Source organism: Magnolia sinica, chromosome 4 (genome assembly GCF_029962835.1).
Source record: "Magnolia sinica isolate HGM2019 chromosome 4, MsV1, whole genome shotgun sequence".
Lineage (NCBI taxonomy): Eukaryota > Viridiplantae > Streptophyta > Magnoliopsida > Magnoliales > Magnoliaceae > Magnolia > Magnolia sinica.
The window spans coordinates 14695157-14721718 of NC_080576.1; the positions used below are offsets into that span (position 1 = coordinate 14695157).

The following is a 26562-nucleotide window of genomic DNA, read 5'->3' on the forward strand; positions in this document are numbered from 1 at the left end:
TTCCCTAAGATGGTATCCATGATCGCGTCTTTTGGATTTGAGCAGAGTTTGATAAAGTCCTGATCCGAAGTTGATCTTCCCTTGTATCTCGTTGTGGTGTTTACTGCCTCGGCTTCTTCTGTTCCTGCACTTTTATTTTTACTTTTATTTCCTGCCATTTTTGCCCGTAGCGTCCTTTCGAATTTTCACCACGATTGTCCTGTCCCGTCGTTTTTGCCCGTAGTGTCCTTTCAGATTTTCACTAAATCCCGGGTCTTTTATCTTGCCTGCCCCTTGGTAGCTGTGCTATTTTTACCCTTGATGCCTTTTCAGGTTTTCACCAAGTCCGCTACATGCTTGCTGTTTTTACTCGAGGCGCCCTTTCGAGTTTTCACCTCGCCCTTTTTTGCTTAGGCATGCCTTTCTTCTTTTTTTTTCTTTTTTTATTCTAGAGTGTCAGGAGCGACGAAGAGACTTCCTTCATAGCCGGCCAACCGAGTTACCTTCATGTCCTTGTCTTTGATTACAATCGTAACCTGGTTTTGGTCGGACTTTTTTATTTTTGGGATATGGGCTGGACTTATCTCTTTCCCTTCTTGATCTTCTTTTTTGAGATTTCTTGCCTTTTCCTCTTCTCTTTTCTTTTTTTCTTTTTATTTTTGTTTGTGCTTTGTTTTCTATTCTTTTTGTTTATGGGAGAAATGACTGGTGTTTCCGATGGGAAAAATGGCGAATATATATTTAATTTTTTTGGGAAAGTACTGGGTACAGCTTTGCGATTGTAATCATTGACAAGGTTAGGTATGATTACCCGTGATAGATTTTCACGTTATCGGCGTTAATGGGCTCGGGAAGATCTTTTCCTCTCAGATTGGTGAGCCGAAGAGCACCTCCTGGGAGTATTTCTCAAATGATCAGCGGTCCATCCCACGAGGGTTTGAATTTTTCTCTTGGGTCTGGTAAGTGCGGCGGTAAGATATGCTTTATGACCATGTTACCGACCTTGAAACTTCTCTTTTGGACCCTCTTGTTGTATACCCGTGCAATCCTTCTTTGATAACATTGGGAGTGGCTTAGCGCATGCATGCGCTTTTCGTCTATCAGATGCAGTTAAACGTACCTCGCTTGTTGCCACTCGCCTTCCTCGACTTCACTTTTCAGTAATATCTGAAGTGATGGGATTTCGATTTCGACTGGTAACACTGCTTCCATTCCGTATGCGAGTTCGTATGGAGTTGCGCCTGTAGCAGACCGTACGGACGTCCTATAGGCCTAGAGTGCGTAGGGAAGTATTTCCAACTAGTTGCGATATATCTTCACCACTTTCTCCAGTATGCGGATGATAGTTTTGCTTGCGACTTCGATCCCACCGTTCATTTGAGGACGATATGGGATTGACCGATGACGTTGAATCTTGAACTTGTCGAGGAAGTCGCCCATCCTTTTATTGACGAATGGAGTTCCGTTGTCTGTAATGATGACCTGAGGGATCCCATATCGGTTGATGATATTGTTCTTCATAAACTTGACCACATGAGATGCTGCGATGGTGGTGTAGGATGCCGCCTCTATCCATTTGGTGAAGTAATCTACTGTTAGCGGGATATATTCATGCCCGTTTGAAGCTTTGGGGTTGACTTTGCTGATGATGTCAAGTCCCCATATAGAGAAGGGTCATGGTGCCATCAGGTTGTAGAGTTTGGAAGCAGGCACATGAATCTGATTTGCTTGCTCCTGGCATTTGAAGCACTTCCTGACATATCTGCAGCAATTTGTCTCCATTGTCAACCAGTAATAACCAAGTCGTAGGATCTTCTTTGCCATCATATGTCCGTTCATACGTGGGCCACACAATCCTTCTTGGACTTCTGTCATGATCTGGGTTGCTTCTGTTTCATTCACGTAGCGGAGAAGGACTTGGTTAAAGGATCGCTTGTAAAGGATACCCCCCGTGATCATGAACTGGGCCGCTAGCTGTTGAATTGTACGACGATCAGTTGATGTCGCTCCTTCCGGGAACTTCTGATGCTTGAGATATTCTTTAATGTCTGCATACCATGGTTGGTTGTTTAGAGGTGTCTCGGCTTCGTCTATTTGTAGGCAGAACGCAGGTTCTTCCTGAAGTTCGACAGTAAGCTCCCATTCAGCAACTCCTTTTGGGATTTCTAGCACTGAGGCGAGCGTAGCCAGAGCGTCTACAAACTGGTTCTTGGCTCGGGGCATGTAAGAGAACATGATCTCTTTGAATTCCTCGGTTAGATTCTCCAGATAGATGTGATAGGGGATCAATTTTTCATTATTGGTCCTCTAGTCGCCATTTATCTGATTGATGATGAGTTGTGAATTGCCGAAGACTCGCAATTTCTTTATGTTGATGATGATGACTTTTTTCAGACCAGCGATAACGCTTCATATTTGGTTATGTTGTTAGTGCATTGGAATGACAATCGCCTGGATATGGGAATTGGAACGTCGTCGGGAGAGTAGAGAATGACGCCTACTCCACTTCCCTTTGAGTTTGCAGCTCCGTCGAAGAAAAGCGTCCACTCTCTCGCCTTTCTTTCTTCTTCTTCCTCAATCAGGAGGATGTCCTCATCAGGGAAGAAGGTCTTCAGTGGTTGGTAGTCAGGCAACGAGTGTGGTGCTAGGTGATCGGCCAGTGCTTGCCCATTGATTGTTTTCTCAGTGACATAGGTGATGTCGAACTCTGAAAGTAGTAGCTGTCATTTTCGATCCTGCCTGTTCGTGCTGGTTTCTCAAACAAGTATTTTAACAGGTCCATGTGAGTGAGCAGAAGGATTGGGTGAGCGATCATGTACTGTCATAATTGTTGTGTTACCCAAACTAGGGCGAGACATGTTTTCTCTAGGCTGGAGTACTTGGCTTCATAGCTTGTGAAATGTCGGCTTAGGTAGTAGATCGCTTGCTCCTTTCTTCCTGTGTCGTCATGTTGGCCGAGGATGCATCCAATTGCTTCTACTATGAAAGAGATATATAGCAGTAATGGTTTACCCAGAGCAGGTGGCATGAGTACTGGAGGGTTTAGCAGGTACTTCTTGATTTTGTCGAAAGCCACTTGACAATCGTCATTCCATTCCTTTGAAGAATTCTTCCATAGAAGCTTGAATATGAGCTCACAGACTAGAGTGAGCTGTGCGATGAATCGGCTGATATATTAGATTCGTCCGAGGAAACCCCGAATTTCCTTTTCAGTCTTAGGTGACGGCATTTCAATGATTGCCTTAGTCTTGGTTTTGTCCACCCGGATACCATCTTTGCTGATGATGAAGCCTAACAGTTTTCCTCTGGTTGCACCGAAGATACATTTTTGCGGGTTGAGGCGGAGCTTGAATTTATCCAGCCTATTGAAGAGTTTCTTGAGGTCTTCAAAATGCCCTTCGATCGTGCGAGATTTGACAATTATATCGTCCACATAGATCTCCATTTCCTTGTTTATCATGTCATGGAACATGGCTGTCATGGCTCACTGATATGTAGCTCCTGCGTTCTTTAACCCGAAGGGCATAACCTGATAGCAGAAAGTTCCCCATGGTGTGATGAAAGAAGTCTTCTCACGATCTCCGATGGCCATTTTAATCTGATTGTAGCCCGAGAAGCCGTCCATGAAGGAGAAGATCTTATATCCAATAGTATTATCTACCAGTGTGTCGATGTGAGGCAGAGGGAAGTCATCTTTAGGGCTCGCTTTGTTGAGGTCCCTGAAGTTGATGCACATTCTAACTTTACCGTCCTTCTTTGGAACTGGTACAATGTTTGCAAGCCATTCCAGGTAGTATTACTTGATGACTTCATCGCGGACCTTCAGGGCCCATTCTGGTTTCATTCTCTGTAATTTCTGCTTGATAGGCTTTATGTCTGGCTTTGTTAGCAAATGGTGTACCACCAAGTCTTCATCGAGCCCCGGCATGTCTTCGTAAGAGAAAACAAAGTTGGATAACCTTGGTCTCAGGAATTCTATCATCTTCTGCTTGTTCTCCAGGGACAGTGAACTACCGATGTGCACTTCTCTAGGGAGTTCCACTGATCCCAAGTTCACAACTTCAAAATCGTCTACCGCAACGTTGGCCTTTGTTTCAAATTTTTCGAGAGAGTCCTCGAGTTCAAGAGCTGTATCATCATTTCCCTCATCCAAGGCTTCATCCAAACCCATGAGTTTGAATTCCAACTCTAGATCGAAATCGTACGAGTCGACCTCGAACTCTAGCCTTGTGTGTTAAGTGTATGGCATAGTGATTTTTGAAAGTTTTTCTGTTGTTTTTGTTTTCTGATGTGGATTTTCTGATGTTTTGTGGTTTTGGAGAATATTTGATGTTGTTGTGCTTTTTGGAATATATAATGTTTTTGTGTTTTGAAGGTTTTTTGATTTTTTTTTGTGTCGCCAAGGTGTCCCAAACAGAACGGTGTTGCGAACCATGATTGGTCCTGTCCTGATTCGGGGTACCAACTGCTATTTACACTGGCCTTTTTTTTAAGGCCGGCATTCGTGGGTGGTCTACCGGCTGATTCGACCGTTAGGGGGATAGTTGTCCATCTTGGTTCTTTCCACCTTTCAATCCTGCTGTTCTCCTGTCTGTTCCTGTGGGTCATCTGTCCTGATGACCATGATGTCTGTTGGATTGGGCTCAGAGTCGGAATCTGATTCGATCTCTTCGCCCAAAAATTGGAGCTCCTCTAGCTCCTCGGGTTCTTCTTGTGATGGGACCCTAATATCTATCCAATCTAGAGAGGGTCATTTCCCTTTATCGATCGAATGGATGGGCTGCTTCGACCCTTTATGCTGCTGAGTTGTTGATGGGGGGGTTTCTTCCTGACTATGGGTGGAGGTGGGTGCCTCCCTGTTCTTGCCTGTGTCTTTTGTAAGGGGCACCTCTCGTCCTGGGTCCCTCGTGGGTGGACCTGCTTCCGTGCCCCTAGCCTCATGTAATGGATCTGAGGATTCTGCCCCTAGTATAAGATGTGCTTTTGACACCCCGAGGATCTTGTCCCACCTTATCGGTGGCCAAATGGACTCCTAGTTGGAATGTCTGTGAGTTTGAGCCGCTGGAGGTGGTCCTCAAGAGGGGTCATCGTGTCCCCACAAACTGTCCCAGCCCTGCCGAAGCTAATGGGCATGCATTTGAACGGTTGCCTTCTTTTCGACTTTTCAGCCTGATCTTTCGGTGTCGGTTGATATCCCAGCCCCTGTCTTTGCACGTTGGCACGTGCTGGCTTCACTACTATGCCCTTCTCATGGAATTCAGTTCGATAGTTCAAAATTAATCGCTCAGCAAGAGGGATGACATATTCAGCAACGAGAGGGTATGGGTTGGCGATTGAGTTCACAATTTCGAACTCGAAACTATGATATGATATATCATCCTTTACGTGCTGAACGTCAATCACTTGGATATCAATTTCTGGGATATTGACCGTTACCGGTAGAATGATTTCTAGCTCGGCCAGCACTGAGATGATTCGATTTCCTGAAGGGAATTTAACCATTTGATGGAGAGTGGATGGGATGGCCCCAATAGCGTGAAGCCATGGCCGCCCCAACAGAAGGTTGAATGAGGTAGGGATGTCAATAACGTGGAACGTGACAAGTGTCATATCTGGTCCAATTTGTATTTCAATGTCGATTTCTGCCTCGACTTGCCTCCGGGAGTTATCGAAGGCTCAAACGCTTATAGTAATGGGTCGAAAGGAAGACGGTTTTATCCCCAAATGGTCGACAGTCCTCAAAGGGCAGACATTCAAGCTTGATCTATTATCTATGAACACAAGTGGGACCTTGAAATTTTCATAACGGACTGTTATGTTTAATGAGCGCCCATGTTTGCATCCTTTTGGGGGCAACTCATCATCAAAGAAAGTGATGGCTCGCGGTGCGAGGAGTTGTCCGATCATATTCGTCACCATTTCGGGAGGTACGTCAGGGGAGATATGTGCATCATTCAATATTTTCGCAAAGATTTCTCGATGCGATCTTGATGTACATAAGAGTTCCCAAATGGAAATTTGTGCGATGATGGATTTGAGTTGGGTCGCTATGTCGTAAGCAACGTCGGCTTTATGGGTGACTCCTGACAAAGTTCCCTGGATTTCTTTTGGATTCTGGTTATCTCTCCTGAAATATCTCTCATTGTTGCCTACTTCAGCACATTCTCAGTAATGCCATAGGACTGCCTTTGGGTTGTAGGAGGGAACCATCCTTCCTTCTAGGTATATCATTAGTTCTTGAGGTTGAGAAGTTGCAGCTAGAACTATTTGTGGTGGGCTTGATGATTTCCCTTAGAGTGTGATCGAATCTTGGTAGGGTTTGGAAATGGAGTTTTCTTTGTCTCCCTGAGGTGTGGGAGGGATCCTTTGGGCATGTGCCAGTTGGTGAGGCATTAAGGAACTTGGTGTTTGGACCAGGGGTGCCCCATGCAAGGTTAGTGGGGCTATATCAGGGAGGCCTATTGGAAGAATAAGGGGTTCGAAATTCGACATGTTTCGATCTGCTGAGATTGGAGCTGAATGTGCCCCTTGGGGAGCGAGGTGTTGAGGATGTGACCTGGTGGGCGATGGGGGTGCCCCTTGAAAGATGAGAGACGGAGACCTGTTGGGTGCTACTTCGAGGTAGATGAGAGGCTGCATTGTTGGTGCCGCTTCAAGGAAAATGAGAGGCTGTGTTGTTGGTGCTGCTTCAAGGAGTACTTATGGCCCAAGCGATAGCGCCTGTCGGTATCCCCATATTCAAGTTGCTATATTGGGCAGGATTGCTTGTATGGAATGATGTGAGGAGGAGTACGTGGGACGTCCTCCCTCAATGTGATTGACGTTAGAGGTGCTGGATGTACTGAGTCCCGCTTGATGCGACGACAGGGGATTTTGGAGAATGTTAGCCTGAGCCATATTGTTAGCTTGCGAGGTGATTGCGATTTTTTGGCTTTCGATTAAATCCTGGACCGCATGCTTCAAAGTGAAACAGCGATCCATTAAATGACTAGGAGCTTGGTGATATGCACAATACTGATTTTCATTGTATCCTGGTGGTAGAGGATTGGGCGGAAGTCGAGGTTGGAGTGGTGTTAAAAGTTACTTTTGCATTAACATAATTAGAACCTGACTGTATGTATGTGCTAAAGGGTTGAATTTCCTTGCCTAGCATTGCTTGTTTGTATTGCACATTTTTCCTAGGTTGTTGTTGTTGTTGAGGCGGTTGTGCCTGATGTCCCTGCTGGGGTTGCTGTGATCGGTATTGTTAGTTTGGTGGCTAGTACTGCCTATTTTGTTGTGACTCCGGTTGTGGAGCATACTGGTTGCCTTGAGCACTTACGATGATATTGTTGACCTCTATGGTGCGTTGTGCAGGGGCAGTATTATTTCTATTTCCATATCCGACAGGTTTCCCCTCGACTTTGTTTCTTTTCATTGGGGGGCCTGGTGCGACCATGGAGAAATGGTTCCAGCTCTGATCCCGGCTTCCACCTATTCCCCAGCTCGGATGAGCTGAGAGAAATTTACATATGGATACGAGATTAGATATCCTGAAATGTTGAAATTTGCCGAATGCACAATCATAGATATTTGCTCTTCGTCATCGATGGGGTTTCTCATTCAAGCTGACATGGCTCGCCATCACCCTACGTATGTTGATAAGAACTCGTCGCTTTTTTGTCTCAGGGCAGCCAGATCAGACCTTCTTAGAGCCATATTCAAGTTATAGGAAAACCTTAATGAATGCCTGAGAGAGTTTTTCCCAGGTTCTAATTTGATGGTTGTCCAACGAGGTGTACCAATCCAAAGCATCACCTTTAAGGGACTTCTGGAAAAGTCGTATCAATGCTCCATTGTTCCCTGTTATTGCACTGAGTTCCCCACAAAATGCTTTCAGATGTGCTGTGGGGCACTTGCTACTATCATATCTTTTAAATTTTGGTACCTCAAAGTTTAGGGGTACCCGGGCATCAGGGAAGGGACACAGATCCCTGTACTTGGTGGATGGGTGATCCACTTCTTGCTGCCTTTGGAGCTAATTTTGCACCATTTGCAACTGCTCTCGCAATTTCTCGATTTCTGACTTGCCTTGTTGCGAATATCTTGCCCCTTGCTGTAGGGCTTGTGCTGCTTCCTCTTCTTATGGATCGAGAATAGAGGGTTGTTGGAAAGAAGATAAACTCCCAGTGGCGAGAGGTAGCTGGAATTGAACGCCGCTCCCTTTCGGAGGAGGGTGTGATGTTCGGAAATAGCTCCTGCCTAGGGTATCTGCTAATTCCAGAATATTACTCCCGTTAGGGGGGGTGAGTTGGACTCGAAACTGGCCCCCTTCGTGGGTATCCGCCAGTACTTGTCTGTGGTTCCTGTTAGGGGGAACTTGTGTTGTAACCTGATTGTTGTGATGTGATGAGTAGAGATGTGTGGAAGGGTTTCTCTCGTTTGCTGGTTGCTGTTGATCTTGTGCTGACTCTTCTAGGAGAGGGAGAACAGGATTTGCTAGAGGAATAAAGGAAAAGGTGAAAGGGGTTTGAGAGATTGAGCTGTTCTGTACGCTTGGCTGGGCTGCCAGCGTGTTTGGTACTACGCTTGGTACTAGGCAAAGCAGTAACTCTTGTAATGCTTTGAAGTTCTAGGACATTTCATTCAAGGCCGCTATGACAGGCAAATCTGTTTGTACCACTAGTACTATCGTGGGTGTATGGATTGGTTCTGACCCTGATGGTTTGGAAGCTAGCGGAGCCGCTGGTTCCTTATCATGGGTAGCATGAGAAGTCATGGCTACCCGGGATCGAGTGGTCATGGTTTGAATTGATGCTTAAACAAGTGTAGTCAAAGATGTTTTTTTTTTGTATGAATGCAGTGATGATATCCCTTAAGATTAAAGTATCACACACTTTCGAGTTGGGTCTCAGCTAGTGCGAGCTAGTAACTTCCCCAGTGGAGTCGTCATTCTGTAGACACTGAAAAATCGGCGCCTATGCAAATTTGGCGTATTTTTATGTGGCGTGAAAGAATGGGGTTAACAAGCTGATTTGTGGATGTTGGAGTCACCACTAGCCAATTAATCTCAGAATCTCGTGGTCGGCTAGAACCCACGGAATACGTAAGGTTGGAGAAATTCGAAGACTCTCCTACCTTAGATTGACTTCTGGTCTATGATCCGGGATTCCGTGTAAGGGACCTCGGTTGCAACGAGGGAAGGTGTTAGGCACCCTCTCTGCCTGCACGAACGTGTGGTCTCTACTTTGTATGGTAAAACAATCTCAAAGGATAGATGACGTGGTGGAGATAGGACTAAACACACACATGGATTTCTGATGCGGCAAGATCCGAGATTTCGACAAGCCATAGAGCATACATCCAACGGTGTGTCTAGAAGGTGAATGTAATGATGCTTATATAAAAAGGTAAAGAAGAGTGGACTAGATCACTAGAAATTTCTGATGTGACAGGATCTGGTGTACGACAAGTCACAGAGCATACGCTCACCAGAGATCTAGAGGAGTAGGGTGGTTGAAAAGGGAATAGATGTCATGATGAATGCTTACATAAGGTAAAAGGATCTTTGGCTTGAACTTGAGTAGGCTAAGATATGGATTTCACCATGATCAATCAGGGCCAAATTTAGGATTAAGAAGGTTAGGAGGAGGCTAAGAGATGGTTAGAAAAATCTGATCCTGGGGGCTTGGGAGCTCTCCGTCACCCTCACTCTCTTTCTTTCTCTTCCTCTCTCTTTCACTTAAGCTTGGAAATGAGGAGTGGTTGGTGTGAAATGTGAAGAGGAGAGGGCTATTTATAGCCTTCTCTAATGACAATGGGGTAATTTCTGGATTTGAGAGGGGTAAATATGACATGACAAGTGGTGAATGGTTGAGGAGAGAGGAATGCCACGTGGCGTACTCTCATTGGCTCTTGGGATTAGTAAAACAGTAAATAAAGTCGGATGGGGGGGTAATTTCTGAAGAAAGTTGACTTTTGGATGCTGGGAAGCTGTCCCCAGAAGATCACACACGAGCCGTGAGGGGCGGCACTCCAAGTACCGCCAGCGGTAGACTATCGCCAACGGTAGTTGGACTACCGCCCGATAAGGACTCGGGCCGGGCTCAAGCGTGTAGGTTTATTTGATGCACTGGTTCGTCCGATAGTCTCCTTTTTGGGCTTTTGGGGTTCGGATAGGTGGACTTAGATTTGGATAAAGGGCTCAGATCAAGGTATAGAGTATAGGCCAGGGCTGTATGTGGGTTAAACGGTTTGGATTAAGGTTTTGGGTTGCGGATTGGAAGTTTGAAGTTTGGGTCAAGGTTTTGGGTTAGATTTAGGTTTAAGCTAGGATTAAGTTTAGGATATGATCATGATTCCCGGATTGTCTTACCCCTCTCAAAGTGTTAACCCGAGTGGCGTGTCTACAGTACCCTTGTGTAGTTGCCCTAATCCATGATTCAGATTAATCCATTATTTAAGTAGGGAGTAGTCTACAAGGCAAACATATGGCTGAGAAAAACTTGAATGGAGTTTTCTAGCCATGGATCACCTTCTTAGTGGGCCAACTTTCTTTTTTTATGACAAGATTATATGGTCAGACCCACCCAATGGATGGCTTGGATATTGAATGTCTAAATAGTTGGCACGTATGGTGGTTTAGATGGCATGCATTGCACATGAGTTGGGCTTATGAAAACCGTAGAATGAAATGATTTTTACGACAAAATTATCAACCGGATGTAATGCCATAGGATACATTTGGGCTACAACATTTTGATTTGGAGTTTATATTCAGTGATCTAAACCGTTCCATCTATTAAAATACGACACGAAGATGGATGTTTCAAAAAATTCAAAGTTTAAAAAATCCTAGTTGTTAGAATCAGTGGCCCACAAAGCAATTATCAAGGAGATGATCCATATTCAATGGACAAAGTTAAATAATCAAAGGGATTGGAGAGTTTTGTTAGTTATCATTCTCCGACGATGGGAACCTTCTTGTAAACGGTTTGGATTATTGAAAGTAACCCCAGATCCAATGGTCATAATCCCAAAGTTTTGTTTTCCAATGTGTCCGGATGTATTATAGCAAACATCCGGTTTTGCCTGACAGGAAGTAACTTGATACACTGCAAATTGTAATGCTTGATACGCAGGCACATACAAATTATACACGCATCATCCATTAACTGGTGATAAAGTGTCAAGTTATGGGACCCAGATAGATTAACAACCCAAAGAAAGACTGATTAAAGTATCTTAACTATTTACATCCATTTTCGGTGCCCTAACGTGGATCAATGGAAAGCAGCTATAAGTTGACACTATATATTTAATGCTAAAGCAAGTTTCACTTGCACCTAAGATATATATTCAATGGATCTGTTGTAGTTTAAAGAAATTTGTAATAATTTTGTTTCAAAATTCAAAGATTTTCTTTTACGTTTCTGTTTGTAAGTATTTTATTTTTAGTATGTTTCTTATTCTACATTAAAAATGAACAAAGAAAAACCCAAGCATATAAGAAATGAGTTTTTTATGGGGCTTGAGCCCCTTCTTTGGGGGCATGTGAATTTGGTCTAATGGAGGCTATGCCATTAGCCCGAACCTATGCCATTGACCAAGCACTCGCCAAGCCATGTCAGTCCGAGTCTAGGTTTATGTGAGGATTGAGAATACACTCACACTAATGGTTTTGTTCCGCACTCTACGAATATACTTGTACTTGTGCGAAATTTCAAACTAGGTATGTGTTTGTTTGGGACGCACAAGGAGGACAATTGTCCAAGGCACTTGGGACGCGGTCTAAGGAGGAAAGATTTGATTTCAAGCCGAGTGACCCCGTCATACCTCGACTTAAACAAATAAGCCATCTTTTCTTATTTTATTTTATTTATTTATTTATTTATTTATTCCGAATATTATCTACTATTTTCAACACATTAATTCTAACACATTAATGCTAACAAGATCTTCCTTTACTAATATGCATTATGTTATTAATGCGTAAGCACAAACCCTTATGCATGCTTTTAAGGGAGTGAATTGTTGCATACCACTTAGCCACGATTAAGCAAGCCAACTAATGCAGCAACATGCTTAGCACGTCTATAAAAGAGCTAATTAGAATGTATCCTATCATAAATATGGTATGATATGCTTAATAAGGCCGTCTCTCATAGTCTTTAAAAAATGAGAGATATTCTCGTAGATGTTCAGAGAATCCGCGATGTTCGAGAAAGTTCTAAGTATTCTCGAGATTGGACCGATATGATTCAAACCCAAATTAGGAGAGAGCGAACATCAGATCAGGTCCCAAGCCGTACGTTAATTTGAATTAAGAGAATGAGAGAGCTTAATAAAAAATATGACCCGTTCGATAACATATCGGTATTAGGTGGCCCCAATCTATTTAATCTCTCCAACACTCTAAACCATTAAGGAATGAAAGTTCCGATTAAATGTATAATGTGGTTTGATCAGGCCAACCAGATGAGTGGCCATGAACAATTTGAGTTTCGGGATTAGTGATAGAGATTCTCCCGATTGATCCTGAATTCGATTAATGGGTCACGAATATCTTCTATCAAGGGATCGGCTATAAGAAGAAGATTCGATAAGCCAACAGTTTTGGATCTATCTAAAACCCTTCCTATTTGGAATACATGTCATAAATGCGAAGAATTTAGGATCAATAAAGAAACCTAACAAGAGTTTAACTGCCCCAACAAGATATAAAAGAAAAAAAAATCAAAGAATAGCTCGAGGCCCTACGCCAAATACATTTACCTACTTCTTAATTTATCTTACATTTATTTTAGCATAGCGTAGCCTAACTTTAGCATAGATCGCTACTGTCTAGCGTCCACCACTACAGTACTGTATAATTAGATTAAATGTCCACAATCCTAAATTATTGGATCTCAATCAAGTGAATTCTTACTTGGGTGATCATATCTATTCAATCATATTTTACTGACCATTCACCTTGATCATTTGTTCTCATGGACCGATTAAGTAATTATCTCTTGTTTAATTATTTCTCTAAGTTATTTTTCAATACTTTGTATATTATAATAGGCCATGTATTTAATTAATGAAATCAGCATTGATCAACCTTTTTATTTATGTGTTTATTTTCATTCTCTTAAGAAGTGTATTATGATTATATTGATGAAAGAATGCACCCTTATACACAGTTTTTTTTTTAAAAAAAAAATCATTCAAAATGGCTAACTCCCATCACTTCCCAGGTTGTCTAACCATCACTGGTTTATAGGATAGTTGGAAATTGTGTCCGATCTTACTCTTGCACACGATATCCAAATACATGCCCTTGATCACACGTGTGACTTTGTGTTTGATTGAATTTACACAATATTAACCTTCAATTAATCGTCATTTTCCTTTGAATGTAGACAGCCGACTATTTTCTATCGTGGTCCTCCATTGTTCCCAGCAAACAGCCGGTTAGAGACTCGGATCAGTGTAATTCTGTCTACAAGCCATTTATATTGGCATCTGATTTGGAAATTTTATGTTCAGCTACCTGGATCCCACATGTACAATATCGCAGTGCCTGCGTATCATCCATTATGTAATGTCAGAGTACCAATGTTCTCTTCTTTAGTGATGGTAGTTGGGCCGATGTGCGTTTACCAGAAATGTCGAGACGGGGCTACAATGCACGTTTGTCACGAGTCCCTAAATTGAGGTGACTCATCAGCCGTACGTGGCACATTACAGGTCAATCAGGACGGATGAAGATTGTGTACTACCTACCCCACCCGGACATAGCTACAGACGAACGGTTCTGTCAGGCGCTCTGTGGGCCCCAACATGACGTATATGTTTTATACACACGGTTCATCCATTTTGACAGATCATTTAAGGGCATGAGCTAAAAAAGAGGCAGATCGAAGGCTTAAGTGGACGACATTACATGGAGCAGTGGGAGCTACAGAAGATTTTAGGTTTTGCATCTAATTGAACTATGAGATAAAGCAGATATTCATGTTTTCCTTTTGTCCAGTTCCCTGTGACCTCGGATGTGGATTGCGTCCTACCCCCGCCCATCTCTAGCCGCGAACGGGCAGTTCTGTGGCGGGCTCACCATGATGTATCTGTTTATCCACGCCCTTCATCCCTTCTCTCAGATCAAAGGTATGACCACAAAAATGAAGCAGATCTATCGCTCAAGTGGACCACATCACATAAGAAGCTTGGATTGCATTACATACACGAAACATTAAATGCAGGTTGCATTAAATGCAAGAGTCATATGTGGTGTGGTTCACTTGATTGTTGGATCTGCCTCATTTTTGGGCTCATATCTTAGTATGATATGAGAGAAGGGATGGACGGCATGGATAAACATATACATCATGGTGGGCCCGCCAACAGAACTGCCTGTTTGTGGCTAGTGACGGCAATCTGCGTCCTGCGACCTTATGATATGAACAGTTTGGATGGATGGAAAATAAACATAACGGTAAGCTTTAGGAAGTTTCGAACGGTAGAAGCTCAATCCCCATTGTTTCTTGTGGTGTGGTCCACTTGAGCCTTCAACCTATTTTCTTTTTGGGAACATGCCTTAAAATGATCGGTCAAAATAGATGGACAGAATATACACATCACGGCGGACCCCACAGCCCTTGGCAGGACTGTCCGTGACTACTTATATCCTGATGGCGGGGATTAGGTGGGGTCGGGTTAGCAGCCATCATGATGTTTGCGAGAAATCTGTATGAGGTTTTCTCTGTTTGGATGATAAGTGGACCCCCCCCCGGTTCATCATTTTAGGACATGCTACCGAAAATGAGGTGGATCCAACACTTAAGTGGGTCTCACGAGAGGAAAGACATGCGATTGAAAATGAGGTAAATCCAAAACTTAAGTAGGGCATACGAGAGGAAAGAGTTTCCTCTTGTGAGATCCACTTGAGTGTCCGATCCACCTCATTTTTGGTCGCATGATGAGTTCCCAAAATAAATGGGTATGGTAGATTTCTTGCAAACATGGCCTCACCTAGCATCCTGTGCAGGAAATCTACATCCTCCTGGATAAGGCCCTTGACAGTAGAGCTATGTTGTATATTGCATTGTCCATCCCTTAATCCAGCTCATTTTAGGGAAGGAGCCAAAAAATAAAGCATACCTAAATATGAGGCGGATCGTACCATAAGAAACAGTGGTGATTGACCGCTAAAAACTTTTTATGGATCGCATAAGTTTTGGATGAAGCCAATGTTTGTTTTTTTACCCTTTTATCCAAATCAATGTAACTTATCAACGGTTGGATGGCAAATAAGTTACAGTGAGCCCTAAGAAGGTTTTAACTAGTATTGTACATGAGTCGAATTGAGTCAAGCTTGGCATAGTTCGGCTTGGCCAGTAGCTAACCCCAGCTCGAACTCGACTTGGCTCGGTCCTTAAGCCTGTCTTGCTAGCTTGGTTCAGTTTGGTTAGCAGCTCGGGCCAGTTCGAACCTATTCGGCATTTTCTCAAACATGTAGAATGCTGCATCTTCAATTTCTCACATAATGTAAAACAATAACAATATTTCACATGTATTTCATCAAACACCTACAGAGCAGCATCAAAATCAAACACTCGGGCCGGAATCATCATAATCAAACAAGCGACATATCCAATCCTTCCTCACCAACACTTCGTTGAGTCATTTCATCAAACACTCGGCAAGCAGCATTCATATCAAAGTAACCGAGTCATCGAGCTGATTAGATCCAAGTCTGTTCGAGTTGAGGTTCGATCCGAGTCGAGTCGAGCTGAGGCAAGCTCGAAGTCAGCTCAAAATTTTTCCGAGCTCCAAAAACCAGCTCAAACTCAGTCCAAATCCTATTTCTAGCCGAGGTGAGTTGAGCTTTTTTGAGTCGAATCAAGCGAGCTGACTGAGCTAACTCGACTCATATACAGCTCTAGTTTTAACGGTGGGCGAACTTCTTGTTTCATTCGGTGAATCTATCAAGCTTGATCAACCATCAAGGAGTAATTCCAATATGAGTGGATTGAGAGATGCCGGAATAGTAAAGTTTGTTGTCCTTCTTGGCATATGGTCCACCAAATATTTGGATCTGCTTCATTTTTAGGCTCATGCCTTAAAATGACTTTATACAACACATACATCAAGGTGGGCCCCAACCTCACCCAATCTGCCTCCATGGATGTGGATTGCCTACCACACGATGTCCCAAGAAGTTTCTGTGCTCAGAAGCTAGGTGGGGCCCACCGTGATGTTTGTGAGAAATCTGCGCATCCATCCGCTCTTGTTAAGACATAAGCCCAAAAGTGAGGCAACTCCAAAACTCAAGTGGGTTGCACGACAGAAAAAAAAAAACAGCAAGGATTGAACATTGACCAATGAAACATTTATAGGGCCGCAGGTTTTGGATCAGGCTAATATTTTTGTGTTTTCATTTCATCCTAGTAGGAATGGCTTCATGAACGGTTTGGATGGCATATAAACAACACGGTGGACCCAGGGAGGCTTCTACGGTAGGCATTTCCCCACCCACTTTTTTCTGTTGTGTGGTCCACTTAAGAGTTTTGGATCTGCCTCATTTTGGGCCCATGTCTTAACATAAGCTGGCAAAATGGATGGACAGGGCGGACTTCTCATAAACATCATGGCGGGCCACACATAGCTTCTAAGCACAAGAACTTCCTGCCACAGGTATGGTTGGCAATTGGCATCCTGTTTCACCAGAGGATGGAGGATATGCTGGAAATCACAGTTGTTGGACACTATTTCACAATGCGCTTTCATCAAATTGGCAGTCAAAAAGAAGATTGCCGGTGGTTCAAAATTACATTGGGAGCTGTTTGGATTGCATTCTACCAAAGTAAAATTGTAATAACTATACTTCTCAGTTGATTGCTAAATAAATAAATAAAGGTTTTTAACTGCTTATGGTGTGGTCCACTTGAGCTTTCAATCTGCCTTCTTTTCAGGATCATGTCCTAAAATGATCTGTCAAAATGGATGGAGGGTGTGAATAAAACATATACATCATGGCGGGCCCCAGAGATCCCCTGCAGACACACAATGCAGATGAAGCTCACTAGTAAGGGCCCCACCTACAGACAGGACTCGAGGCTGCAATTGTCCAGTCCATAGTTGAAGCTCAGTTTTGAATTTTCCACTTGTCCCGTTCACTCTAATTTTGAGTTCTAAGGTCTTAATAGTTTGCAAATCAGTTTCAATGCACCAAAGTGAAAGGCATAATAACATCAGTCCATCCCTTTTGCTTGGATTACCGATCCTCACCCTTGTCTGCTCCTTTTTAAAGGTAGGAGAGTTGCATGTGTAACGTGTTACTAGGCTACGTAATCTATTGTACGCATGGCTTGCTGATGATGATATCCCAAAACAATCAGATTATCAACTGCATCACTAAAATTACATCAACAGAATGATCTAAGCAGTCCAAACATTGGCCAAGTAAATCAACAGTTAACAAATATTGGTCAGTCGCTTGGTTGGGATCGTATGCTTGTGGCCCATCCAAGGCTTGGAATTTCATCAATTTTAGCCAAAGTATATATATTACAATCCTTGTGTCAAACAAAAATCTACACTAATTAGGGATATTAAAGTTGATTTAGTAATTAAATTCAAACTCTTGTAAATATACTATAGAATTTAAATGCACACACACACACACACACACACACACACACACACATATATATATATATATATATATATATTTGGATTACAGGTGATTCCAAATCCAGGGTGCCAAAGACAACTGGAGTATTTGAATCCAAGGGATTCCCAATACAGGTATTCCGAATCTGGGGTGCCAAATGAGGCCTTAAGGTTCTTACCACTATTGAAGATTTTTGTTCCAGCTTTAGATCTGTCAAAGGCAGATTGGATCCACATATTCCTTACTCAAATCTAGAAGACTACAGTAAAAAAATCACCTTTTTCACTCCTTTCTCTGAGAAGACACAAGGAAAAACGTAAAATAAAAAGGCCAAGAACAACACAAAATGGAACAACAAGAAATCACCCCGCAAGTATCAATCAGAGTGCACAGGCTTGTAAGAAAGTTTTAAGCGTGTTTCAAGATAATGCATACAGCATCAGTCAATACATGCAAGGGAAGAACATTGAATCTCAATCGCGAACCTTGAAACAGCTATTATCCTCAGATCCTTCAAAAGAACTGAAAACCCAACTCAGAATACTCTTTTAAGGTGAACAAATCTCTTTCCCCAAGACATGATTAACATTTTTATCATCATCTGCTGGTAAATATAGTTAGTGTGTCTTAAAGGCTAGTCCAATTACTATGAGTGAAATGAAACAACAACAACAACCTACATTATCAATATAAAATTAAAATTTCGTATGAAAAATTACCTATTTTTAGGAGTGTATTTTCATTTAGATTTTTTTTTTTTTTTTTTTGAAAGGTAACACTACCAGGGATTGAACCCTGGATCACTCGCACACTACACATCTACAGAATTTTCATAGATGAAGTTCTTGATACAATGCAAGTTTTGGGATTGGAAAGGATTTTACAATCAATGGTTAAGAATAAGGCAAGGGTAAAACAAGCTTGTAATATCCACCATGTCCAAATAAAGTTTATAATATCAATATTATGATCTACCAATTTGATATAACAACAATTTGGGCTTTGGCAGGAAGTCAGGCTAATACTTTGAGGATGTAACAAAAATCAGTCTTCGGAAAAAGGCTATTGGCCGGAATTGCCCCATAGAGTTCATACACTGCTAGCTACGGCTTAGCAGCCTTTGCTTCCATTAGCTTCACTCCACACATAAGCACTCCACTTGCTCTATTGAATATGATTGTTTCCTGACCGGAACTTTCTATTGAACCGGATAAGAAAGAAGGTATTTCAAAAATGAAGGTTCTGACCTGAAGGATGAAAAGAAGATTTTGAATACCACACCCAGGATCTCACCAACCAGTCGGTGAATCGATGCTTCTTAAGCTTTGAACTGGATAAGAAGGTATTTCAAAAAGATGGTTCTGACCTGAAGGACGAAAAAATATTTTGAATGCCACACCTAGGATCTCACCAATCAGTCGGTTGATCTTAATGGCTGAAACCAAGGTTTCCACCATATTAACACCCCAAATTAACCATGACCACCATCACCATCACCATAGCCTTGTCCCAGATATTTGGGGTCCCCTTTACAGATATCAGTATGCCAATCCTATATGAAAGAAGAAATCACATGATTATTTGGCAAAAGTTCTACCATCAGCAGTGCACCTGATGTCAACCATAACCACTCTATGCTTATCAAATGGTAGAACAAACTGCCCAAAATGTTTGCTTGGTTGGAAAAGTAAAATTACTAAAAGAAACATTTATCTTTTATAGAAAGAAATGGAACGTCCTTGCTGCATGACTCACCCATGTGGGTATGCATATAACTTGGCATACGACCAACTACATAGAAGTAAAGGACATCCCCATGTACTATTGTACGTTTGATTTATGAAAGATCACCTTCCTACTTCCGTAAAAGGGCTGTTTGATTAGCAGCAAAAGCTTAGTCTAGATAAGGGTTGTCGGCATCAAGACCTTATCCATGCACTTGTCATATGTTGGGCCACACAGAAACCAAGAATATAAAGACAACTTGGTCACTATTTTTTTTATTGTTGGAAAGATTCCTTTCCTGCAAATGTTTGGCACTTGCTCATCCTTGTCATAGTACATGTTGGTAGAGCTAGTTGCAATATGCATGTGGTAATGCACCACAAGCCATGCATCTTTAAGCGCTAAAAGTTTTCCATATTTAGCCTTCAAGTGGCCTTCATGTGATGCATGTGCCAGGTTGCACATGCAATGAATGTGCCATAAAAAATGCATCACCAAACTTCCCACATGTGCACTTTACATCTTCAAGCACCCTGCATGTGCCACATATACCACCATACATTTTCAAGCACCACACATATGCCACACGTGCCAAGTTAGAAGTGTGCCCATATATCACATGCAATGGATAATCCTTCCTCATCCCGGGTGCTTGACAAACAACAACAGTCTAGATTAGTTGAGGTCAGCTAACTCAGTCCATCTAGTTCCGATCAGCTTCACCTAGATTGCTTAATCATAACAAAGCTCTACTTGCTTCCAAATGGATCTAACTCAAACCAAGAATCATTTTCCTAAACCTAGATTTCCCAAACTAGGAAAGACCACCTTCTTACTCTAGTAGTTTTCACGCCATGTAAACGTTGTATTTTTGTCATATTTGGGGATATCATGTTAACACATTATCAATACATCCTTCAACAAATCTTTGGTGGGACTTTGGGCTGTAAGAAGGTAAATAGCACTATTTCTGACCAAAGAATGACTTCTTTCAGACAGTTGGCACAAATCAACAAAATGAGCCAAGTTGGGATGTGTTGGACAAGAATCCTATCATGTGCTGAACAACAAGAGGAATCGTTGAACAAATCCTTTTGCACTGCCATTCACTCAACATATTTGGCCCATGATCGCAATTCTCTCACAGTGAGGTGGTGTCCTCCATCCTCTTTTACTAAGGGCCTATTTGGAAGCAAGCAAGCTTATGTCCCAATCAAGCTAGCCGGGTCAAGCTGATCAAGAATAGGCTGACTAGTTTAGCCGACACAGATTGATCTGAACTTTTACTGTTTGTCATGCACTGAGGATTAAAAAAATGATTATCTATCAAATGTTGTGCATGTGCATACTTCTAACTTAGCACATGTGGCGCATGTTTGGTGCTTGAAATTGTATGGTGGCACATGTTTCACGTGGCATGTGGGGTGCTTGAAGATGTATAGTGACTGGGGGATTTGACGATATATGGGGGCACAAGTGGCACATGTACAACTTGGAACATGGGGCATATCCACACATGAAGGACACTTGGGAGGTTAAATGTGGTAAATTCTCGGCGCTGAAGTGGCCAGTGGCACATCTGCCACGACCCACTATAATAACATGTACCGCAACAAGGATAAACAAGTCCTTAGCATTTATAGGAACAAGGGAACCCTCTCAAACACTAAAAAAAACATAGACTAGGCTGTCTTTATTTTTTTTTGTAGGTTTTGTAAGGCCAAACATGTAACAAATGCACTGACAAGGTCTTGACTCGGACAAACCTGACTAGGACTGAACTTTTCCTACTACCTTGGCGGAAGATGAGTGCAAAATGAACTCTTGATGGCTCCTATCAACGTCACTTTTTATGATGGAAAGAGTGATGTTACGGTTGATAACACCAAGGTTGTTAGAAACAATGTTTTAAATATCGACAATATCGGCCGATATATCCAATGATATATCTTGTATACCATTAGTGCGATATGAAATGCACAAGTAGTGCGATATATCGCACATGTTTGATCTGCTGAGCATTTTCGAATTTCAATCCTTTTATTTTCTATAAATCATGTTAAATTAGTGTCAAATTGCTACAAATCCATGATTTTTCATGTTTTGCATTAAAAACCATGGATTGGGAGCTTCGATTTCGAGATTTGGAGGAGATCGGCCGAGTTGTGGAAAATTGAAAAAAAAAAAAAAAAAATTTCAATTTCTCGCAAATCGTTTGTAATCTTTGTGTCCAAACATCAAATCAAACATGTATGTAACCTAATCTAGTGATTCTTCTTTTGCTTTTGAATGTATTGTTGTGTTTCCACACATCTTCTTACATTTATAAATTATATGAATAGACATTGAACATACTTGCATCAATTCAGTTAGACAACACATAGATTATGACCCCATAAAAAGAAAACATATTATATGTACTTGTTTTTTTATATAATGTTTTGATTTATAAGTGTGTATTGATGTCTTTTTTAACAATCACCAAAAAATTCAACCAATTTCCCAATGTTTCCCCATGTTTCTAACAACAGCGATACACTACACGATACAACCGATATATCCCATGCGATAACCGATACATATCTATATCCCAAGAATGCAATACGTAACACGATACCGATATTTCGAACACTGGTTGGAAGACAGATCTTTTCTCTTCTTTTTTTCTTTTGAGTGAGAGAGAGAGAGACATTGGAAGACAAGATCTTCAAATGACTTCAACGGGGGGGGGGGGACACAAGCTCATAATCAGAGATTATGATTAAACTATGCTTAGTTTTTACCTCTTTCCAAGGTGAAGGGAAAGCATTGTGCCAAAATTAGATGAGAATAAGATTCCCATCCTTATAATGGGGTGGAGAAGGCAAAAAAAAAAAAAGCCCTCATAATGGGGGGTTCCAACTTCCAATTTCATCAACACCCCAAGCAACAAAAGTATCGTCTCCACTAAAATTGTCATATTGGGAATTTGGGTTCGAATCAAAACTGCATCAAAACTAGCCCTAAGGTGGTCTACTAAAGCAAGCCTACGACCCACCGCAAGGCCCAACATGTGCTGATTTTGGACTATTTATTTATGGGTTTAGAGCCTAAATATCAAATTTTGCAATTTACTATTTGTGGAAAATATGGAGACTAATTTAAAGATGTGATTGAAGATATGGGGAGATGGGATTGAAGACATGAGGGCTAAAGATTTGCAATCTCTTAGTTGGGGATTCCCATTAAAGATTCATTTAAGGTTTGGGGAGAATTAGTCCGCCCTCTCTACTTAAAATTCATGTGGGTATACTCTTGTCCATTTCTTTGTAATTCGGGTGTCGAGATCTCATTGACTCAATAACCGGGTTGCACCATCTACAGTAGTACTGCTCATTGACTTATACTTCCCTAAAAGATGTTCATCACTTTGGAAGATGTGCAGAGCAGATCAATTGTTTGTATGGGAAACTTGTTCCCCTACAAGATGTTCATCACTTTGGAAGATTTGCAGAGCCGATCAATTGTTTGTATCAGAAACTTGTTCCCATTATCTTGATGCTTGTTTCTCTTCATTTTAAGAAATTTTTTGTTTTCCAAGAAAAATCCATCTCACAAACTCACAGCAAAGGCAACATGATGTAAACAGCTGTCTGAATCTTCAAAGTAAACTGCAAATCTAGAAAGATAGCATTTTCAAAAAAAAAATAAAATTACAGAACCATCATAACAAATTTTTTTTGGGTTTTTTTTTTTCTTATTTTTTGGAAAGTGGTGACAAAGGAAACCTTCCAAGAAGATGGAAATCCACATATGTTTCCAGACCATAGCATTCTTTTAGTACAGACAAAATCCAGTTCCAAAATGTAGGGAAAGACAATTTGCTCAAAACTTTTAAATTTCCAATATGAACTATGAACGAACCATGTCTCTCACCAATTCATTCTTCTTAACGAGTCTTCTTCTTGCCGGCAATCGAGACCCTCTTACCCTTCAACGTGCGGCAATTGTTCTTTGTGTGCTGCCCTCTGCAAGGCAGCCCTTGAATATGGCGAATCCCTCTATAGCATTGGATCTCCTTCAACCTCCGAATCTGAAGGGCATTGAAACGCCTCTGCATTTTAAATACAGATTCAATTAAGATGGTGCACTATGGAACTGAAATTAGGCTAATAGAGTGCGAATAAATAACTTCTTCCTTAGCATTCGTAGTGAGAGATCAGGCTCCAAATCACAATAACATTTCTTTTGAGTTTGACTTGGTGGGAATGTGACTCCATTTGGGGGGCAGTACTTGCTCATGTAGTGATTGACACTGACACATCATGAAATGAACCAGTCGAGGTTCATTTCCACTGCACGGTACCATTTGGTAGCATAGTTAGCTACTCTGGACTGTCCATTTGATGGGGCCTGCTGTGTGTGGCCCACATTGGTGAACCGAGCTTTGCTAAGCCCACATGCTTGTAAAAGTAAAACCCATCTACATGACAGCAGATCTGGCAGCACTGCAATGGCATGAGATCCGAGCCATCCATCCGAAGGTTCTCACTGTTCTATCGCCCCATTCCAAAAATCAGGCTTGTCCACTAATCAAGTGGGCCAAAGAAAAGAAATCAATGGATTGAAAAAACTTGGGTCTTTCTAAGCAGTCCAACTAATTCTAACATTGTGCCCCACATGATGAGTGGCCTCATTCTGAGTCTAGGGAATCTGCAGAGTTGCATCCTGATGGAGTTTGGAAGGCTTGGATCCCATCCCACATGTGCCACACTGGCACAATCGACAAATAGATTGCTCCCTTAGACACGTGTGGGCTTAGCAAATCTATGGAGAAACCAAACCAGATATGTGCAACCCTAGCTGTCAATATGTAGCCTTCAAATGGATGGTGACAATTAAAAGGTGTCAGCAGTTCAGATTTTAACACATAAGATAGTAGCATCCACCAAACACAGCGGTTTCTGTATAATGGCCCATCCATAGCAACGCCCACCATCTGGATATCATCAACCAGCCAAAGAGACAAACCGGCCGTAGATAAACAACGAATCAGTCGAGCCCCTCCATTATGAATACTCAATAAGATTCCCACGGTAGCTCAGCACCATTTTCAAAATGCTGGGGAGTCATCCTCTTTACATGTTGCACAAATGTAGGCGATCTAGACCATCCAAATTGTGGAGCACATTGCTGATGGACCATAGTTGGAAAATCGCATCGATTGAGCAAATCCCAACCATGATTGATTCAAATTCAACGGGCAAAATCAGATGGTGACTTTAAAATTAGGTGTATTTTTTTGCTGTCAATGATTTAAATTTGTCTGTACCAGAATCTATCGATGTCATCGATAGACCACTCGATTCCATAGAGCAGATGTCGATGCCATCAACAGATGCTCAATCCCATCAAGAAAATCTAGAAAAATCCTAGTTGATTGTTGGACAGTTTTAGAGTTGCTACTCGATGACATCGAAGGTGGCTTCGGTGTCATCGACTAGTCCTCAATGGCTTTTAATGCTATCGAAGGTCCCATCGAAGGCGTGCGTAGAACTACGTAAGTGGGCGATTTGTTTCCTATTCTGGTTGTGGTATTATATACATCAGGTGTAATCGGGATTATGGTAATGTTAGGATTCTCTAAGACGTTCCTAAAGGTTCAAGAGCATAGCTAGGGATTTCAATGAGGTTTTGGGGTTGTTTGGATTGGTAAGTCCATCCATCTCTTGTAATATTGCTTTCATAGTGGATTGCTTGTCGCTTTGTGCCGTGGTTTTTCCTGTGAGGGTTTTTCCATGTAAAAGTTGTATGTTCTTTGTGCGTTTTGCTTTCGTTTGATTTTGTCTTGTTACCTTGAATTCGGGTTTGCTTCCGTGTGACCCCCAAGTTTTTTTGGGCCATGGGGCACTGTTACGCTGATGAGTCACTGCCACTCATAAAATGGTGGTGAACTATCATAGGAGTCTAGCCCTATGAACATTGTAACAAATATTGCCGAGATTTCAATATTTTGTAGAAAATTGATCAAACAAGACTATAGCGCTGATATGGCGAGATTTACAAAATCTCGGCTGTTTTTTCTTTTTTCTTTTTGTGAATTTATTGTGAAATCAAGACGATTTAACACCAAAAAAATGTTTGAAAGTTGAAATAATTCATTTTATACAATTATTCATTAATTTACAATAAATATCTCGATATTTAATTTTCAGAGATATTTTTTTCCATAATATCGTGAGAAAACTGTCAAAAATCAGAGGAGAAAAAAAAAATCCTGAGAAATTTCCAGGCTGAGATTTGTCACTATCCAGATGAAAAATGGGAAACAGTTAATTTTCGGCCAATCATTATCATCAAAGCAAACAATCACAATTCAGTCAATTAATGCATCTAAAACAGACTAAGTGAACAGAAAAAGGAAAAAATTTCAAAAGAAATATGAGAGAGAGAGAGAGAGAATACGAGGTCGCCTTCGATCATGTACTTGGAGACTTCATCACGAATGATGATGAGCTCATGTTCAGAGAGGTCTTTGGTGACCTTGTTCTGCATGGTCAGGTCGCATAGGATCTGTCGGGCCCTCGTCCGCCCTATGCCGTGTATGTACTGCAGAGAGCTCTCTATCCTCTTGTTGTTCGGGATCTCCACCCCTCCTACACGAGCGCACCTTATGCTTAGCCCCCGATACTGCAATACAAGCAAATCCCCTAATTCAGTCTATCAATCTGAGATCGAGAATATAGATAGAAAGAGAGAGGGGTAGTAGTAGTACGTTGAGAGAGGAAGAGGGATTAGAAGGGAAGGAAATGGTGGAAGGATTTGGAAGACAAAAGGAAGGGTTTCCTCCTTTGCTGACTATTGAAATAGATGGAGAGATTGGCATTGCTAGTGTTTGAGCCATTGTCACCTCTCTCTCTCTCTCTTCTTCTTCTTTCTGGCAGTCCCCCTTATCCGCTGGGCTGCTCTTTATAGCTGAAACACTAGCAATGGGTAGCATGCACACGTCTTACACGTGTGGCGTAACAGGTAGTTCCTCATGCGGGCCTGTACATACCCATCAGGTTGCGCACGTGTAAGCAATTGAAATTAACGTGTGCGTGTGGCGTGCTTGATTAGGGAGCGGCTTGGGTGGATCCTCGGATCCACTCAGATGGGGAGATCCCTGACTAATTCCTGACTGTGCGGCCCACCATGATATCATGTTCCTTACATCCACTCCATCCATCTGTTTTGACAGATCA

The 26562-nt window shown here is 41.9% G+C and overlaps 1 protein-coding gene across 1 annotated transcript; it reads right to left on the minus strand.

Annotated features, from left to right (window-relative positions):
• Positions 1-23107: 23107 nt before the first annotated feature.
• Positions 23108-26275, minus strand: LOC131242538 (small ribosomal subunit protein uS13c). Its single transcript, XM_058241245.1, has 3 exons — positions 26094-26275; positions 25784-26008; positions 23108-23432 (listed from the first exon to the last, which is right to left on the minus strand). Exons 1-3 carry the CDS (start codon positions 26220-26222, stop codon positions 23268-23270), a joined length of 519 nt encoding a protein of 172 aa, XP_058097228.1. The 5' UTR covers positions 26223-26275; the 3' UTR covers positions 23108-23267.
• Positions 26276-26562: the final 287 nt, after the last annotated feature.

Excerpts from the sequence above, each read along its gene's own strand:
- LOC131242538 (XM_058241245.1), bottom strand. The coding sequence starts at position 26,222 with ATGGCTCAAACACTAGCAATGCCAATCTCTCCATCTATTTCAATAGTC. Across the intron at positions 26,009-26,093 it reads ATCCCTCTTCCTCTCTCAAC|TATCGGGGGCTAAGCATAAG; the intron begins GTACTACTACTA and ends CTTGTATTGCAG. Across the intron at positions 23,433-25,783 it reads ACATGATCGAAGGCGACCTC|AGGCGTTTCAATGCCCTTCA; the intron begins GTATTCTCTCTC and ends TTTAAAATGCAG.